The sequence below is a fragment of the Camellia sinensis genome, chromosome 4 (genome assembly GCF_055761805.1).
Source record: "Camellia sinensis isolate YWXY chromosome 4, ASM5576180v1, whole genome shotgun sequence".
Taxonomy (NCBI): domain Eukaryota; kingdom Viridiplantae; phylum Streptophyta; class Magnoliopsida; order Ericales; family Theaceae; genus Camellia; species Camellia sinensis.
This window is the reverse complement of record NC_138964.1, coordinates 197755315-197775661: the sequence shown is the minus strand read 5'-3', so window position 1 is coordinate 197775661 and position 20347 is coordinate 197755315. Positions and strand designations below refer to the sequence as shown.

Below are 20347 nucleotides of genomic sequence, written 5' to 3'. Positions count from 1 at the left end.
TGCAAATGAAGGATGAGGAATCCTGAATTGAATAGAACAAGTAAATATACCAGGAGATATAGAAACAATATAATGAATCTATATATATTAAAAATAACCTTCTACAGCATGTTTGGAGATTTGATTTTCAGTTCCAGCGGCATTGGTGCTGATAGTGCTGATCGAGAGGGCATTTGGAATGGTCAGCTTTTTGCCTATTCCCTCTGTACACTAATACTTGCCCTGAAATTTGACCGTTTTCTTTGCATATGTCATTAGAACAGGAAAAGATAAAATGATTACATTCTTTATTTGTTCTGAATTCTGAATCCTTTAGAAAGACGAGTGAATATACATAGAAGGAAAGAGAACTAAGTCAATCACAAAAATCCCTCCTATATGACAATGTAAGGATGGAGGCTGTAGTGTTTGTATCCCTCTTTTGATTAAGTCTTCTGCTCTTTTATTGGCTTCTCTAGCCTTCCAATGAATTCCAGGTCCAAAGAATCACAAACTTTTAAAAGATGATTGTATTTCAAGGTCCTCTGTTTTATCCTTGATCCTTCCAATTAGACTAGACAATCCTCCTCTAAATCAACTTGTTCCACCCATGGAATGGTCTTCAAGAAGTCCCTCTACATGAGCTAGGAAAACTGTTATTCCTAATCTTGTGAATTTATGTCATACTAAATATGGAAATCTAGCCTCTAGAAACAGAAGTGAAATGATTGAAAGTTTTGAAATTTTAATTCGTTTTTGACTGCATTGACCAGGTCTTTATTGATAATGCAAGTGATTGACATTTTCAGTATTTATTCTAACATATAATTCGTACACACATGTATGTCATGTCTAATTACCTCTTAGTATCAGGCCATTTCAGACTTGACCAAGGCGTTACAATTCATTGTATGTCATGTTTAATTTGTTTTTGACTGCATTGACCAGGTCTTTATTAATAATGCAAGTGGTTGACATTTTCAGTACTTATTCTAACATATAATTCGTACACACATTTATGTCATGTTTGATTACCTCTTGGTATCAGGCCATTGCAGACTTGACCAAGGCGTTAGAATTCGAGCCAAACTCGGAAGATGTATTGCATGAAAGGGGTAATGACTTGCTTAAACTCAGCTCTTCCATATTTTTTGAAAACTTTTCCTTTCTGGTGGTATGTATGAGTAATATGTGAATTCCCTTTGTTCGAACATGAGGACTGGATTGGAAATTCTTGTTTTCTATTTATGATTGTATGCATCTTCCTTCAGTTTTTCAGGTATGAGTAGATACAGATGCAGGTAAGAGTGTTAATCTGAAGCATGAGTTAATAAGAATGAAAGATTGATCGTTTTGGGTGAAATATAAAAAGAAAAATATTTTTCATATCTATGTGTAAAATTTGGTAGATGGTTTTATGGTTCAGAGTCTTCTGACACTGTTGTATTGTCACCTTGAAATCATCAATAACAGAATGGCTGAATGTCACCATTTAGTTTTATACATATGTAGTTACTAATTATAAATATCACGTAACAGCAAAAGGATGACAATTCTTATGCATAACACACAAGAAGTATGGCGTACTAGTAATGTTAGCATTAGAATTAATGCAGGGATTGTTAATTTCAAGTTTAAGGATTTTCATGCTGCTATTGAAGACCTATCTGCATCCATAAAGCTTGATAAGGATAACAAATCCGCTTACACATATTTGGTGAGTTTGTGATTCCAATATTTTTGCTGATCTAGGGTCTAGTACAATTAGCATGAGAAAGTTCATGCACTTTCACGTGTCAAAAATTATGTTTAGTATATTGAAGGAGCAAATTTTGATTTTTGCAGGGCTTGGCATTATCTTCAATTGGTGAATATAGAAGAGCTGAAGAGGCACATAAGAAATCAATTCAACTTGATCCAAATTTCCTTGAGGCATGGGCTCATTTAACACAGGTATTCACAATAAATACTCAGTGTTATTCACCTTTAAGCACCACATGCAATGTTCAAGTTGGTAAAGCCAAGTGCATCTCGCAGTGTAGTATAATGTAAAAAAAGAGAAGTGGTTAATACACTTATTCTGGTGCTAATTGACCAACTCAAATCAACAAGCCATAAGCCCAACTCAACATGAGTTTTTCTCCTTGTGGCTGTCTCGTACAACTTGCCATTGGCCTTTTAGTGCTAACTCCTGATGAAATAAAATGTAGGGAAAACTAATGGTTCATAATATGTAGCTTTATTGTACATGCAATACCTTGTTGAGTCAGTATTTTCTGTGCTATACTGTGGTCTGGTGGACTAGTGGTTTTATTGATTTTTTCTTAGATACATTTTTGGTCTGGCAATAAAAATAAAAATTAATATCCTATTGATGTCACCTTGCAGGTGATTACATCAGGTTAGTAGTGCAGCTAATTATCTACTTTAATACTCTTAGATGATCTATATGCATCTAAGTCATTGGACACTTGAGCCATGATATTAACAGTTGGGATTCTTCTGGTGTGAAGATATTGGGCTATGCTAGAAAACTTGGGGCTTGTTTGATAAACCAAATTTGGCGTTTAAAATTTTAGTAATGAATTAGCGCTGCTGTAAGATTTTTGTGATGACTGAAAATTTGGACTGCAGAATGGTGTTTTTGTTTCATTTTGAATCTACCTTTCACCAAGCTTGTTCAGTTTCACTAAAGAAGTCATATTTTTATGGCTGAAATATATTGTTTTCCAAGTGGTAACTTAAGTATCACAGACAAGGACACGCAACACGACATGAACATGAAACACGGCAGACACACCGGCATTTAAAATCAATGTAGGATATGATATGCCTGGGACACATTAAAAAATTATATTTTAATAAATTTATTAAAAGTGAAATATATGAATGTTTTAAATAATGAAAAAAAATGTAGAACATTAAAATACGCATGATGTATTCATTTTATACATGTCCCAAAGCATATTTAAAGTGCACAAGTCGCATTCCGAGGAATGCAAAACATTGTTACTATAAGGAGATTCATCACATAGGTCGTGTTCAGAATGTTCAAAATGTGTCAGTGAAGTGTTTGATATTATGAATTTGAAATTTTAATTAAGACACGTTGAAAAAGCGTTGGTCACACTTTTAGGAGTGTCCATAGAGTTTCGGTGTCCGACACCACATGCCTCCTCCATAGAACTGTAAGCATCCGTGCTTCTTGGGTGGTAACTAATTGTGTCTATCACACACTTTTATTAGAGACACCACTAAAAGTTTTTAGTTGTTAACAGCTAAGAGAGATATCAAATATCAAACACTCTTTGTAATTAGTTAGCATCACCTACATGTTATGTTATGTCTTATATTTGAGTATGGGTGATGTTGATAGTCACGGGCATTTCTATTATGGGCTTGGTAGGCTTCACTCCTTTGGATTCTGAAAAAATGTTGTTAATGTCTTCATAAATATAAATGTTGAAACAGTTCGATTGTACCTAATTATGAAATTCTGTGCGCTTTAAATTTTTTTTGTGCCGATGTATATGAATTTCATTAGAAACATGTGCATTATTTTCATGTGTCCAGTAACTTGGCAATTGTTGTTGTGGTAAATGTTTGATTTGTTGACAGTTATATCATGATTTGGCAAATTCAGAACAGGCTGTCGAATGCATTAATCAAGTTCTGCAAATTGATGGAAGGTATTTTCTTTGTTCTTTCGACAGGTAAAGTAGGTCTGCAAAACAAGCTGAGGGGTGCAACCTTTATTACAATAGATGCATACAAGCTAAAACAAAAGTTCTTTTCTAAAATAAAGCTCTCCTATGAAAACTAGAAATGAAAATAAAGATTCAAAAATATTTTGTTTTAAGTCAAGATGCCAACAACAAAGCAAAGTCATCTTCAATCTATGTACCATTATTTTTACTTTCTCAAAAGTCCATTGCTTCATGTCCCTCCACACACTCCACAGTAGGCACATAGCCACCACCATGCCTTCTGCTCTGTCTTTGAATTGAATTCTCTGCCTAACTCATACAACTTGCAAACAAAAACTGGATTCAGCCATTGTAAACCAAAAATAGTATAGAGCCTACTCCACAAATCTCTTGCCACATCATAATGTAGCAATAATTGATCAACCGACTCCTCGGCCTTATGACACATTCAACACCAATTAGGAAGCATAAAGCCCCTTTGCCCAAGCTGTTTATGTTCAGAACGGAATGAAGGGCAGCTGTCCAACTGGAAAAAGACACTTCATTTGGTACCTCTAATTTTCAAATGCCCTTCCACGGAAGCCTTCTAGTATCGCCTCCTCTCCATCTTGAGAAAGTGCCACTCTATAAAGGAGCACAAAAACTCGGTGGTGGCCTCGAACATCCACTCCATTTCTCATAACACCCTTTAATTGGATATCCTTAAATATTCCTCCATATCCACTTGCACCATGAACATCCATCCAAAAAACATACCTCCATATCTTTTGCTGCTCCCACTCTGTTCTTTGACATCTCTTGGAGTTTCTGATAAACCCATTTTAGCTCTTAAAGTGGCAACCCAATGGATCTGAGAGGCTTCTCTCCATCAGAGTGAATCTTCTCTCATGTCCATGACAGCATTGTTTGGCTTGCACATTTCACTCTTGGAAATAGAACTCTGATGTTGTGGATCCACATTGTTTCCATCTTTTAGTTACACTAATTTTGTGGTGTTTGATTCCCAATATGATTTTTGTTCTCTTGACGCATACGTTTGAGATACTTGTTAACAGGTATGCCAAATCATATTACTTGCGTGGACTACTTCTACATGGAATGGGAGAGCACAGGTAAACTGTCCCCCGACTTCTTATTTTTTTCCCTCTTTTTCTCTGTGGTATGTCCGATAAAAAATTTAGTGCAACCACTTACCACTTAGTGAATAGTCTTTGTGATTTTATTTGAGCACGGGTAAACTCATTTTATAAGTAGCATTGTTTGGTGCTTTTTTTCTTATTATTCCTTTGTGCAAATTGTATACTGCTTTTGCATTATGCCAAAATTCTCTCTGATGTCTTTTATCTCATACTCCGTTTTTAGTGCTGGTTCTCAGTTATTGAGGGTACTAGGAGTGGTAGATTGGGTATGAGAGGTAATTCTATTCGCCCACCATCACACCTTATCTCAATACACACCATTTGTGCCGTTTGGATGTCAATTTTCGAACAAAGATAAAATATTCGGCCATCAACTTCCGAACAAGATCTGTTGTTCAGATATCAACTATTGAACGAGATTTGAATCCGAACAATTCATTTTTTTTCAGAAGTTGATGTCAGAATTTGGATTTTTGTTCAGAAGTCGATATCTAAATGGTACAAATGGTACATAATGAGAATTTGTGCGGTGTGAATAGAATTACCCCAACTTTTAGTGTAATATATACAAAGTGGTTGCGCTGAGACTAGAAACCACAGTTTCATGCCCTGATCTTTCACCATGCACCAAGCATTGGTCCCTGTTTATTTTTCCATTAAGTTCTTTACTATTAACAGACAACAATAATAATCTCATTGCTCAATAATAACTTCATGTTATTTCCTATTAATGTTAATCAATATCAATGATAATGGCATAGCCTATATTATAATATAATCAACTAAAGTTCTACATATAAGTTTTTAACCTATTGCTTCCTTGGTGCCCTCGATGTAGTTGGTAAAACAATAATGCTATTTCTTAAGGAATGTAGACTGATTAAATGTGATTTCCCTGCCTTTTACTTGCAGTCTTCCCCTTCGTACAATTATAATAACAAAGTATTATCATGCCTAATGATGTCCTTTTTTTTCACTTACTATAATTCAAAATTAATTTAATCTATTTTTTTACCCAAATTGTATATTAAACCATTAAAATAGCCCTATTAACTCTAATACTCCTTCTGAAATTGCATTTGGCTAGTCCTTGTTTACTTATTTAGTATAATACAATATCCTTTTGTGGGAAGGAATGATGATGTGAAAGGAAGAGAGGAGGGAATAGCCTTCCCTTCAAGCCCACCATATTTTTCCTGTGGAAAGTTGCCAAAAGAAGCAAAATGGGAGAGCCTTTTTTCCACATGCTTTTGCCTATCAAACAACACCATGCCTTCAAATGTGATGGGATAGTGGTAAAATCAAACAACTTTGCTCCTTTCCTTCCTACTCAACCAAATGTAAGGAGAAAACAGTTTCCTTCACTAGGGAAGTATTGTCCTTCTTCCATTCCATTTTTTCCACCCTTCTAGGTCTCTAGTGCCAGGACTGAAAGGTCTTGCATTGGTTCGATATCTAGCCCCAGGCACAAAAGCTTGCTACATCTTGGCTTTTTTACTTGCTTTCTACATGTATACTTGATACAGTTACTGTTTCAAAAAACAGCTTGATTCTGTTATTGTTAGGTTTTCTCTCTCTCAACAGATGCCTTTTTTCTTCCTGGTGGTTAATTATTCCCATTTGACTGTTGCAGGAATGCTATCAAGGACTTATCAGTTGGGTTGAGCCTTGAGAACTCAAATATTGAGTGTTTATATTTAAGAGCTTCTTGCCACCATGCTATTGGAGAATATAGAGAAGCGGTATTGGGGAATTCTTTTTCTTTGTTTTCCTGTTTAAATACTGGGTGTCATGTGTAATTCTTCTTTGCTTTGATTTACTGAAATTTGATTTTATGATAAAGGTGAAGGATTATGACGCTGCTCTGGATTTGGAACTAGACTCGATGGAAAAATTTGTGCTTCAGTGCCTGGCCTTCTATCAGGTCCGATTTGATATTTGACTACTTGTATTTAAAAGAGTAAGACATATGAGGCATTGTTATGGGAGTTTTCTTCTATCTCTATCATGTGCTTGCAATCGGCTCTGATACTTAGTTCCTAAAACTTGGCATATGCCTTAGCGTGCTTGCAATCATGGTGATGGGAAAGGTGGAGGCATGGATGAAGTTAAATTGAAGACTAGAGATTTATTAACTTATTTGGCATTATCTTCTAATTTTATTTATTAGGTTTTATTAATATTTAATTGTTGTTGTGTTTTTTTTATTGGTGACTTTAATTGGGATTTCCTAGGATACCTATGAGTAAGCCCTGTGGCTAGGCTTGAATATTGAAGAATTGATATGTTGTTTGGGATTGGTTGCCCGTCTCCCCTTCCCTATACTTCTTCTTCTTCTCTTTGCCTTACTTTTCTTCTACTTTGCCTGCTATGCTACATCACATGGTTATGGTATTTAGTGCTTAAAAGTTATCATTTACCTTAGGCTCCTCTATAGGCTGATTATTTCCTTATGGAACCCACATCTACAGAGAAACCTTTGATCCACAATTCATTTTGGTCAATTCTTACTCATCCCAGTGATCCTCTTATAGATTTAATGTTAAAATGTACCAAAACCTACCACTACACCTACTCCACCCACTTCACCTACTCCACCTACTACTCCACCTACTACATACCTACCTTCTTTAATCTTCTATATATAGGACTCATTGTAAACATAACATACATCAATCAATAATACATCAATATTTTTACATGGTATCAGAGCAGGTTTAGAACCTAGTATTTTCGCCTCCCCGGCGGGCGGCAACCTCACCTTAGCCGCCCGCCGGACCTCAACCTAGTCCGCTAGAATTTGCTACACATACCTTCACTCTAGATACTTGTTCCTTCCTTCAGCCTTGGAGTCCAGAATGTCGGGGAGAAAAGCAACAAAACAAATGGCAACAATACAAACCCACGGTCTCTCTCTCTGAAAACCATCTTCTCAGTCTGCTCTGGATTGACCAGCTCGAGAAGACAATATGATGCCAACAATCAGACCATACAGGGCCAAGGCTTCAGCAAAGATGAGAATGAGGATCATTCCAACAAAAAGTTTTGGCTGCTGTGCATTAGCTCTAACACCACCTCGCCGAAGCAAACCCAAAATCCCTCTGGGACATTTCGTCGAACACCATGTCTGCAACAATCTGGGCTGGTTACAACTCATCCTTGCTTACAGATTCTTTCCCCATAAGTTCGTCAGGGGAGAATTCATCTTCCTCAAATATTTCTCCATCCTTACCATCCCATGGTTTGGTCTTCACAATGCTTTTCAAGATCTGGCTGCTTACCAGCAGCTACCCAAACATAGCTGTAAGGACTCCTTTTGAACTTCTCTGCAAGTTTTTCATAATTTCCTCCCTCTAAAGAACAGGACTCCAGGAAAGCAACTTTACTGGCACCAAAATTATGCCCACAAGTTTCTGTAAACTCAGAAATCAACATACTTTCCATCACCTCTTCATTCTCTGAAGCAGCAATATAGGGGAATGCCAAAGAAAAATTGGCCCTTGTAAAAGAGACCTTGAGAAAGTCCACAAGTTCTGAGTCTGCATGTTTGGCTCCAAAAATATCCGACGATTGTAACTCTCTCCCAACAAAAAGAAGTGCAAGATCCAGAGGCTGTTGAGCTTCATTCCCCGAACACAGTAAGCTAGAACAGCCCCCTTTCAGACATCACAGAATTGGCTAACTCCTTTGAAGAGAGAGTTTGATATTTTACAGCTTCCTTCACTCTGATGTTTAACAATCCATCTTGGTGAGGTGACCAGAGAAATGCAGGTACCGTGGATGGGAGGGTCAGCCCCGACGGTAGCTGTGCCACGACAAGCAAGATTGTCACCACTCCCACTGCAAGATTTCTCATCATACTCCTACGCTGGACTGAAGATCCTGAATCAGAGCTTCGAGTATAAAAACTAATCCAAGGCCTTTGAAAATTGATACTTGTGGGGAAGAAAAAGGTCAAACAGAGAGGGGTACCTGTTCTGGATCTGGATCTGGCCAGATCAAACTCAAGGAGGGCAATCTCTCTCTCTCTCTCTCTCCATGGACCCAACATCCTCATCATGCACCCACTCAATCTCCCTCTCTCTGGGTCTCAGTTGGAGGAGGAAAACATGGGGGACACCGATTGGTGCTCTTGATACACTCTTGTTCCCCACTTTCTTTATTTTATATATATATATATATATATATATATATCTCTTTTTATTATATTATATTAAAAATAAAAAAATAAAAAAAATCATCTCTCCTCCGTTTGATTTCAAATTCCATTATTTTTATTTATTTTCTCCAAACCACTTTCCTTATTTCCTCCATCTTTCATTTTTGATTTCAAATATATTTTTATTATTTCTTTCTTTATTTTTCTTTCACATTATTTTTAATCTTTTTCCAATTCCATTCATACCATATAACTTTGCACACCAAACCATATTTTATTCATCTCAGGGATCAACTCCGATCACAATTTTACACAAAAAAAAAAAAAAAAAAACAACAAATCAAAACACAACACCAAAAGATTTGTTTTCTTTTCTGCAGACGGCCACCCACCGACCTCACTTCTTCGCCTATTCCGCCGGTCTTTTCTTCTTGCCTCCGTCCTGGGCGGCCCTTGACGGTGTTGCCTTCGTGTTTCCCACTCCACTGGGCACGATCACTACTCCCTGCTCCTCTACTGCAGCATATGGCGGCCCTCCAAATCGGAACATAACGGTGGCCTTCCGCTTCAGCTCCTTATTTTCCGCCTTTAGCACACTTATCTCTGCTCGCGCATTCTTATACATGCGTTGGAGCAAAGCCAGTTGGGCGTTTAACTGTTGCACCTCATTTGTCCTACTCTGCAGCCGGTGCGACAAGTTTGTGACCGCAGTCATGGTTTCAACACATGACTTCAATGTATACTGATTCGCCTCAATATCTGATTGCGCTGCCATTCTTTGCTCCACAGACCGCATAGGAAAGGTCAACGGAGCAAACTCAGGGGCGCTTGGTTGAGGTTCACGGGCAACCGCACCAGTTACCTCTCTTGTGGACTCGTTGAGGTCAGGAAAGAGAGTGAGCAGACTACGGGACGAAGAGGCCATGTTATGGGTTGCTGAGTGTTTCAGAGAAGGGTGGTTACAGAGTGTTACAGAGTATCTCTCTCAAGGCAACGAAGAGTTTCTCAGAGGTTTTTAGCCAGTTTTTTGCCTCAGCCTCAGCCTCAGCCTCAGCATCCGTCTTAGTTAAATAGCCAAGGCAGACACGCGCATTGCGCGCCACTTGACGCCAGACGACAAAACGGGCGCGCAAGCCAATGTGGTGACGCGCCTCGCCATCATGTCCGGCACATCTTTTTATGACTTGGGCTCGCCTTTTGATGGCACGCCTTTTTATGGATTGGGCACGCCTTTTGATGGCACGCCTTTTGAAAGATTGGGCACACCTTTTGAGGGTGCGACTTTTTAAGGGTCCGACAAGACTCTGTAAACTGTCCCGATATTGATTCCGGTTAGCTCCTTCATGGGTCCGACAAGACTCTGTAAACTGTCCCGACATTGATTCTGGTTAGCTCCTTTATGGGTCCGACAAGACTCTGGAAACTGTCCCGACATTGATTCCGGTTAGTTTCTACAAGGGTCCAGCAAGACTCCGTAAACTGTCACAACAACTGTCACAACATTGTCTGCTACAACGGTCCGACATGACCCCATAAACTGTCGTCTACATCGGTCTGCCATAACCATACAGTCTTCTATAACGGTCTGACACGACCATACAGTGTCTCCTATCCTCTTTTATTTTATGTATTCGTCTATTTTCTTGTTTTGTTAGTCTCTCCAAACTCAAGTTGGTTAGTTCCTATCCCCCTTGAGTTTGCGGGGGACTGTTAAAATGTACCAAAACCTACCACTACACCTACTCCACCCACTTCACCTACTCCACCTACTACTCCACCTACTACATACCTACCTTCTTTAATCTTCTATATATAGGACTCATTGTGAACATAACATACATCAATCAATAATACATCAATATTTTTACATTTAACAAACATGCAGTAACAATTGTAAGTTTGTAACTTGATAAGCCACCTCTCTCATGGTGCATGTGGCATATTATGTACGTATAACCTGTATATATACATATTTTTTTCTGGCTGTTACTTTTTCTACATTGCATCCTCCATATGCTCCATATGGCCCCAAATTTGAGTTCACCCATTCTCTTTGTAGGCTGACTCCACTGGGACCACCACTAGTTGAAGCTGTGTTACTAAAGTAGTGAGGCTAAGTAAAGGAAACCATCTATACCTTGTATGGGCTCGGGCATTTGCTTCTGATACATGCCTCCAGCTGGCCTTTACATGGCTAACCCCACTTTAAAACTGTATATATTTAGGTCTCGATCTCCTTTATCTCTAAGCAATATTCTCCTGCCTAAAGGTTCTGGTTCTTCTCCACACCTTCATTGGTGGTTCTTCACTACTCTTTCTCTCTCTTCTCTCTCTCAGGCTGCCTTAGCTTTCACCTGGTTTGTCTTTATTGATTTAGTGGAATCTTACATGTTCTACCATACTTAGTTGACACTCACCAGCCAACCACTATTATCCACATTTGGACATATATATAGGCACTATAGAAGCGCCAAGTTTTCTGCACATACACATACATATATCTTTATTGTATGTGTGATGACTGTTTATGTGTATACATAACTTGTTATACAAATGCGATATGAACTCATATTTGTAAACTTTTAATTTTGTAATTTGTGCTTTCTATGTAAATTGAATGAAATAATCTAAATCTTTCATTTTTCATAGCAATATTGGTTACTTTTTATCTAATTATTGATTTTGTAAACCATAGCTTATTCTGTAAGGTTTACAGTTATTATTTCTTCTGTTTTTCATACTTTTATGACCTTCTCTTGCAGAAAGAAATTGCTCTATATACTGCTTCAAAGATCAATAGTGAATTCTGTTGGTTTGATATTGATGGAGATATTAATCCCCTATTTAAGGTAATATGTGATGAAGATTATACTTCTGTATGTTACTAATTTGAGCTTTTATTTCTCTGTCTATGTCTGCTTACTACTAATGCTTCAGTGTTAGAGCAGAAGTTACATTTCCATTTTGTGTTTTGTTTTGTTTTGTTTTTTACTCCTTTGAGCTGTGCTGCAAATAATAAATTTAAATATTGTTCGGCAGAGTGAGTCTACTTAGCGAATTGACAGGAAACATAGATCGATTGATCAGTGGGCCCTCCCCTTCTAACTGGACTGACATGGGGAAGGGTCAATCCTCTTTCTTGTTGTCAGTGAGAGCAGTGGAGGATAGGAATAGATCATATCTTGGAAAACAATATATAAAAGATACTTAATTTTTTCTATAAAAGATACTTAATTTTTTCTATAGAATATAGTCACAAAAAGGGGTTCTTTTATATTTTTGGCTTTTTGATGTTTAAACTATCTACTAGACTAAGTTTAACAAGAGTCTAAGGCAACCTATTCATATGCATACTTGTCATAGGCTTGTGCACAAAAGGCATACAAGGCGCACCTAAGGTGCATGCCTTAGATTGTGATGCGCTAGCCTTTAGGGCTAGTAGCCTAAAAATCAAAATCTCGATGCGTTTTACCTTAGCCTCGAGGCGAGGTGAGCATCGAGGCTAGCCTCAGTAAAGCCTTTGAAAACTTTGCTTGGTTGACATTAGGCATCCTCTAGTTCTCTATAAAGATTGGTTGACCATATATGAAGTTATATATATTAAATAATAAAAAAATAAAAATATATGTATAATATTAATAATTAATATAAATGAGTCGAACCTAATCGAGTGGCGCTTATCTCAAATTGAGCTCGTTTGTTAGGCTCTAGCTTGGTTCGTTTAATAAATAAATGAGTTTGAACGAGTTGTAAACGAGCCAAGCTTCGAACTGTTTATGAATAGTTTGGTTCGTTTGCGGCCCTAATTATGTAGTCTTTTAACCTTTCTATGAGTAGAGAAGCAGGGTTGAATATTCTTCTTCTCCATGGATTTGAAGTGTATGTGTCTGAGATTTCATTATCTAAGACATTGCACATGATCTTGTATGAAAGAGTTCACAAGATGTAAACGTTGATGGTGTGTGCCCTTATTGCATCTATTTTATGATTTTTTTTTTTTTTTTTTTTGTTTCCCAGGAGTATTGGTGCAAAAGGCTGCACCCCAAAAATGTCTGTGAAAAGGTTTATAGGCAACCAACCTTGCGCGATTCTCTGAAGAAGGGTAATAAGCTAAGAAAGCAAGATTTTGCTGTCACAAAGCAGAAGACTGCTCTCACACGGGCTGCAGACTCTATTGGCAAGAAGATTCAATATAGTTGCCTTGGCTTCTTGCCCAGTAGGCGTCAGGTGATTTATGTTTAGAACAAAAAAAATCAGTATTTCTTATAGTTTATCATTTCTTGCCTTCCATTCATTCTCATGATATATTCTTTTGTTTCTTTGTTTTTGGACGTTCGTCATAATTAACATGTCGTCTTCTTGAAATATATATTCATACCTTCACTTAGTTTTAAACATGTCTGAAACTTTACCTTCAATATCAACTTGTGGAAAGTGATTGATTTCCGGCTCTGGTGATCCCCCCTCTCAATTTGGGATCACAAGTAGAATATGGAACAGTATCAATTTGATTAATGAATTGAATCAAACAATCACTAATAGCATATTTTTGTTGTCGAGATCTATTAAAATGTTAGATTCATTGAGTTATTCTTACATGGGCTCGTGTATGGTTTTGAGTATGAGTTTGTGTCTTTGTAATCCCCCAAGTTTCCAAATTTATGACATGGGGACACAAATATTAGTGTTGAATTGTCTTAAAGTGGGTATGGGTATTAATGACAAGAAAAAGAATTTTAGAGGAAGGGTGAATTTGCAAATCTTTTTGCTAAGTTGGAAATTGTTTTAAATAGCTTAATTATTTATTTAGGTCCTTGATTAAATTATGAGGGGCTCAAAATTAATTTTAACTTGGAAATTCTTTGAAGTGTGAGGCTCTTTATTGGCAATCTCTAGCAATTATATAAAATGGTAAATTACACTTTGCCCCTAGGATTAGGCCAAAAAACACAATGCCCCCTAAAGTTTGATTTGTGACACTAAAGCCCCATGGGTCAATACCAAACTATAAAAATGCAATTTTCCATCTAAATTAACAACATTGTGTTTGCCTAACACATGAAAATTTGATTTTTAAGTTTAATATTGAATTATTAAAATTTTGAAAATTAAATATTTTTCCCTTTAGCCTAGGGGTGGGGAGAAGGAAGGGAGTCTCTCTATTCTAATCTGCTTTCTCCATCTAATACAATTAAGTAGTTCTACACCTGCATCAATGAGAACAACTTGAACCAATTCGGTGGGTTCATCTTTGATGATTATTGCTTTGATGATTGCTCATTTTTTGGGCAACTAATGGGTAGCATGGGTCAAAATGTGGAATTCAAGATTGCAAGCGAGATAATTTTGCAACTGAAGGTGTGACTGTATGCGAGTATTTTATGGTGAGAAGGGTGAGGGAGGGGCTGCAACAGGGATATGAACATTGGAAATTGTGCATTGCTGATTAAATCATTCGTCTATGGGGTGATAGTAGTTGGTATAGTAATAAGGATATAAAAATACAAGCAAATCATTTTCTAGGTTCAGATCTTTGGGTATGAAATCTTGTATTGAATATATGGGAGAAGAGTGGTGATAGGTCACAGTGGTTGGTGGTGGTGGGTGGTTGTGGTGATTTTGGGGATTGGTGGTGATGGATGAGGTGATTGGTAGTGGTGGAGGGTGATGGTGGTTTTGGGTGGTGGGATGAGAGAGGAAAGATAAAAGAGAGGAGATAGGATAAGAGGAGAAATAAGAGAGTTACGTTTGTCCATTCATTTTTTCACTTTGATATTGACTCCAGGGGGTTTAGTGTCACAAGTCAATTTCAGTAGGCCACTGTAATTTACCCTATATACAAACAGGTTTGATCTTCCTTTAGTCATTGAACCAGATCAAATCCTAACGACCGTCTCATTTGGCGAGCTACAACAGCATATTTGTTGGCTCTACAGCAGCAGATCTAGGCTCTACGACATTAGATCTCATGAAAAGAATTGTATTTTTTCTCCGTCTCTTCTCATCATCGTCGTCTTCTTCTATCAACCAGACTAGGGTACAACTGTGTTGAGGCGTGTCCCATATCCACACCTGTGTCATGTTGTTTCAACATGGATACCTTGGTCTAATTTGCCAGAGACCATGTAACCAAACTCGTAGATTGAAATTTAGAAAGTCAAGGTAGACATTATTTCATTTGGATTAGTTTCTCAACTTGTTTGAGTTGGAAACTTAATCAGTGTTTGTGCGTAGGGAAGACTAATGCCAAATGAAGTTTCCATCGAAACAACTCCTCAAAGTAGAATTGAATTGGCATCTTGACATTAATTGTTATGGAACTTTCTCATATTATTTTAGGCTTCTCACCTCATTTTGATTATCCACTTCTTCATCGAGACTGTTTCCATGTAGAAAAAATTTCCCCTTAAATGAACAATCTTACATTATGATTCTAAAATGCGCCCAGTTTACACACAGCAGCAGGGCAAAAAACCTTTCAACTTCCCCTTCATAGTTCTACATCCTGTTCCCCTTTACAGCTCCCCCCATACCTCCCCTTTCTTCTAGAATGGTCAAATAAATAAAAATTCCTTCTTTAGTGTGATGGTAATTTAAGATCCTTCAATGATGTAGTAAGAAACTTCAAAAGCACAAAACTAGAGAGCAAGCACATCTATGCAATTATATGCTTCATTTAAGTAAGCTTTCTGTATCCTTAGAAGTTGGATATTTTTGTTATCTTCTTTTAAATTTATGGATGATGCAAATGTTTTTTCAACATATAAAGGACATACAACTCTATTTTTAAACGGTTTTCAGTATTAGCACAAAAAGATGAAAATTTGTGATAATGCCTTTGGGTCGAAGGCTAAAATGGACACAGCAATGCAGTAATATTTCATTGTGCTGTTTTTTTTTTTTTTAGTTGAACTGTATTTATTGATGACATATCTAATTTGATGTTTACCAGCATCGTATGGCGGGATTTGCTGCTATTGAGATTGCACAAAAGGTCTCTAAGGCATGGCGTTCTTTGCAATATTCTAATAAAAACACATCAAAATATGGCAAGAATGCCCGGAGAAAGGAAAAAACAAATATTCCCAGCCAGAATAGAGGTGGTTCTGGTTGTTGTACCAGCAGTTCCTTGGAAACATCAACTTCGTATGGCATTACAGAAGATAGATCTTCGGGTCGTCATATGAAATCGTGGCATGATCTTTATTCGTCGGCTGTAAAATGGAGACAGATCTCTGAACCTTGTGACCCAGTTGTGTGGGTCAACAAGTTAAGGTAATCCTTCTAGATTTTGTTCATTATTGAACCTGACCCAAATAAAAGAGTTCTTTTTCTGTGTAGCTTTATTGTCATGGAAGCACTGGCTAAAGCAGCTGTGCCCTTTGCTCCTTTGCCACAGCAATGTACAGCCATTCAATGCTCTAAATAATTATCCATTGCTCTGGCAAAAGCTAGAATTGTGCTGGCAATACCGGCATCCTTTTTCTTTTGGGTTTTATATTTTTTGATTACTTGAGAAAACCCTGGGCATTCTCTTGCCCAGTTCTCCCTAGAGTATGATTCCCTGGTCATTCTCTGCCCCCTTGTGGAGTAGTTTTATCTGTTGTTTTTATCTTTTGAATTCTTCAAAATAGAAGTCTTACTGTTGCTCGTGTTGATTGCTGATGTCAATGTGGGCATTTCTTCAATTCAGTGAGGAGTTCAACTCAGGATTTGGGTCTCACACACCACTTATTCTAGGGCAAGCGAAAGTTGTTCGCTACTTCCCAAATTTTCAAAGGTGAGCAGCATACCCTTATTTTATTCTAAAACTTGACTAAAAAAAAAAATAAATCATTATTTGTCAATTGCCCAATGCTGCAGAACATTAGATGTTGCAAAGGCTGTCATTAAGGAAAAAATGCATGTGTTCAACAAGGAAGACAATGTCATTGATCTATCCGAAGATGGAAAATTGCAAGATGTGAGTTATATTACTTTCATTGTTGCTTTTTGAACTGCATGAGGGCATTACTCTTATTTCTACACTGGTTGCCATTTGATGAAAATGGGGCCATAGGCCAATAGGCTAGTTTCTACCATAAGATTCGTTGTCTTGCTTCACAACAGATGAGTATTAGTGAAACATCATTTTTTAAATTCAACTCTCTTTGAACTATATTTTAATGTTTAAAGGGTCCCTTAAATTGTCTATTGTTGTTACCGAAATTTAAGGCAAGCCCCTTTAACTGTCTGAAACTGGAAAGGGTGTTTTTGTGATTTTCCCTAAATATTTTGATCTTTATTTCTTTATTTCTGGTAAAGAAATAATCAATGTTATTGTTTTAAATTTTTGAAAAACTGCCAGGAAAGTTGCCCCATTTTAAAATTTCGCCATCTCACCCTGATGTGGGTTTGGAAAGGGATACTCCATTCTTTGGGCGGGGTTAAGGAGGACATCCCTTCTTAAACTTGAGTGTTGCCATCTGTAGTGAGCATAGGGAAGCTATGCGGTAAATATTTTAAGCCTATAATGAAAGCCCTGGGGTGGACAATTAATAGATTTAAAAGTTTATTTAGTGTGGTATTTTGGTCCTTGTAATGGAAGAATATTCTGATTTGTTTGGCATAGCAGTGCATATAGTTTTCTGAGCGGAGAATTATGTGATGGTCAGGACATGTAATGTATTGAAGTTCTTTCTTTACAAGGTGTTTTCATGTCGGGAGTTGGTAGTGGTGTTAAATCTTTTCAGAATTCCATCCATAGGAGTGTAGATGGAAGCGATGATGTGGTGGTGGGCTAGTTGTAGCTGGTAGTGCTTTGATTTACTTAAGAGTAGTTGTGAGGTCTTGCAGGCCTATAAAGTTGTGTGGTCTTTAATTCTTTTGAAGGTACATTTATTTTGTCTGGGACATGAGTTTCATGGTTGACTGCCTGATACAAGAATTGGTTAGTCTGAAGCAGTGTTCCATCATACAGTGGCTGATTGGCTTTGTAGTTGGAGAGAGGCACGGGTGCCAAGGTGGAGGAAGAAAGTGAGGGAGGCTTTCCTTCCCTTTTGTGTTTGATCTGGTGTGTTTGGAGTGGAATCAATGGTCTTTTGATGGAGTGGGAGAGCCTACTTTATGTTCTTCAGCCACACCAACGGTTAAAGAAGTCCGACCCACACACCACTCCAAAAATTAGAAACTAATTGTGCATGGTGTCTACTTTTATGTTGGAATGTCAGTTTATTGGAGCACTGTTTTGTTGAGTTACATGACCGGTTGATTCCTCTACAGAGTGTATTTTTATTTATTTTTTAATAATCGAGTTGCTTACCCCTTGGCACTTTTTAATGAAAAGCCTTCACTTACTAAAACAGTAAAACAGGATGCTAAATTAGTGGATTGTTTGTTTCCCTGTTGTCTGATGATGCAAACTTCTGATTAGTTGTAGATCACCACTTTTTTTGTCCCAAAAGCTTTAGTTGTTGGAAAATGGGTCCAACAATACATGTCAAGTTATGCAACACCCTCCCTCACATGCAATCCCCTCCTGCACATGGAGATGCAAATATACTGCATATAGAGAAGCAAAATGCAAACGCAAAACAAATACAAACAGAGAGATTTGTACCCAAGATATCCCCCAACTTGAGCTCTGCTTTGATATCATGTTAGACCACTAATTGTCACAAAAGCTTAAGATGTTGAAAAATAGGCCCAACAATGTATATCAAGTTATTCAACAATTACCTTATAGTTCTTCCACTTCTACAAATAAAAATACTTATCTATGATTATTTTCTTTTTAAATATAACCTGCAGATTATGAAAGCGGAATCCTGCTCCGATCTTTACAGAGTTGTCGGTGAGGACTTCTGGTTGGCAACGTGGTGTGACAGTACAGTATTCGAGGGGTAATCATGACTTAAGAGTTTGTAGTCCTTTCATTGCTTATACTATCATGTTTTGATGAGCTTGCTAGTTATTAGATAAACATAATATCTTAAGTGGTTGTAATTCGTTGACTTGACTCAAGTTTTTTATCATTTGCCTTGTTTTTAGGAGACATCTTGAAGGAACGAGGATCACTCTTGTGAAAATGTAATTTATATATTTCAAAACATAGCTGGTTCCAATTTTTTTTATTATTTCTTTATTCCCTTTATATTGATTACGGATCATTTTTCTAATTGTTTACTGATTTAGATTCATCGTATGATTCTTCCAGGGGAGAACATGGTTTTGATTTCGCCATTAGAACACCTTGTACACCTTCCAGATGGGAAGGGTTTGATGCAGAAATGGCAGGGGCATGGGAAGTAAGTCACTCTAGACTCATACTTGAGCTGATGGCTCTTTATTTAATCAATTTACTTAATAAGACTGAAATCCAAGCTGTGAATGTTTCCACTTGAGTCATTTATTGACCTCACCTGGATGTATTTTATGCACTTGCTATACACCATGTCAAACCGGTAAGAAGCATTGGTAAAAAATGTACGCCCAAGTTAGTCCCCATTGGATGGAGGCCTGGGAGGGGGAAAATGGGTATAGATCTAACATTTGGCATAATTTGTACAAAGTGGTTGCCCTCAAGTTCGAACCAACAACTTCAAGGTTAGATGAAAAATGAGATATGAATATCAACCATGCCTAGGGTTGTTTATACTACTATTAAATTCATGTTACTTTCAGAACTAGTCAAGCAGATTACCCAAGGCTTGAAATAAGTCCAACAGATGTCTTGAATCCACAGGGAGGGATCAGTGTATTCAATTGCAGTAACTGAGAAATAAAAGAAAATAAATAATTGGTTGTATTCATTTGAATGAGTTTGAGAGATTTAAGTAGCTAAAAATAAAGATAGAAAAATAATATCAAGAAGACACTGAGGCATAATGGATCACCCACTGATGTTTCCTTTGAAATATTATAGATTTAATTTGTAACTCAATTGAGACATACACAATGGGTATTCTCAATTGGTAGATAAAAAGAGTATCATATCATAAAAATAAAAATAAAAAGATTGATTATTTTGATTAGTTGATCTCATGCCACAATAAAAAACAAAAAACTGGTATTTTGATTCACAGGGAATTTCAAACTTCTTCTATGCCCAAGGTCTATGATAGAGTAAGGAATTATACAGAACACTCTTTTTTTCTAAAAAATAATTAAATCAATGAATCAAAATAATCTTGCATTAAAAACCATTATTGAATTATAGGAATACTTACAAAGGAACCATTGGAGTGTCACCACTAGTCTTAGCAAGAAGCTTAGAACTCCATGGAACAAAAACTCTACATATTGAAAAATAATATATGATGAAGGATGATCCCAATAATGACTTTTATAGGTATTTATAATACAAGGACAATTTTAAAAACTAG

General features: G+C 37.1%; 1 protein-coding gene across 2 annotated transcripts in view; it reads left to right on the top strand.

The window, feature by feature from the left end:
• Positions 1-20347, top strand: part of LOC114303131 (suppressor of RPS4-RLD 1) — a 33110-nt gene that overhangs the window by 11094 nt on the left and 1669 nt on the right. Inside the window, exons 7-21 of one of the 2 annotated variants that reach the window (XM_082867297.1) lie at positions 1028-1094; positions 1596-1696; positions 1825-1932; positions 3598-3668; positions 4742-4798; positions 6459-6567; positions 6669-6749; positions 11747-11833; positions 13002-13211; positions 15937-16259; positions 16678-16764; positions 16848-16947; positions 18774-18865; positions 19014-19052; positions 19180-19270. In XM_082867297.1, coding sequence (XP_082723423.1) covers positions 1028-1094; positions 1596-1696; positions 1825-1932; positions 3598-3668; positions 4742-4798; positions 6459-6567; positions 6669-6749; positions 11747-11833; positions 13002-13211; positions 15937-16259; positions 16678-16764; positions 16848-16947; positions 18774-18865; positions 19014-19052; positions 19180-19270 — 1623 coding nt within the window. The remainder of the gene's footprint in view (positions 1-1027; positions 1095-1595; positions 1697-1824; positions 1933-3597; positions 3669-4741; positions 4799-6458; positions 6568-6668; positions 6750-11746; positions 11834-13001; positions 13212-15936; positions 16260-16677; positions 16765-16847; positions 16948-18773; positions 18866-19013; positions 19053-19179; positions 19271-20347) is intronic. The other variant, XM_082867298.1, reaches the window with a different exon arrangement.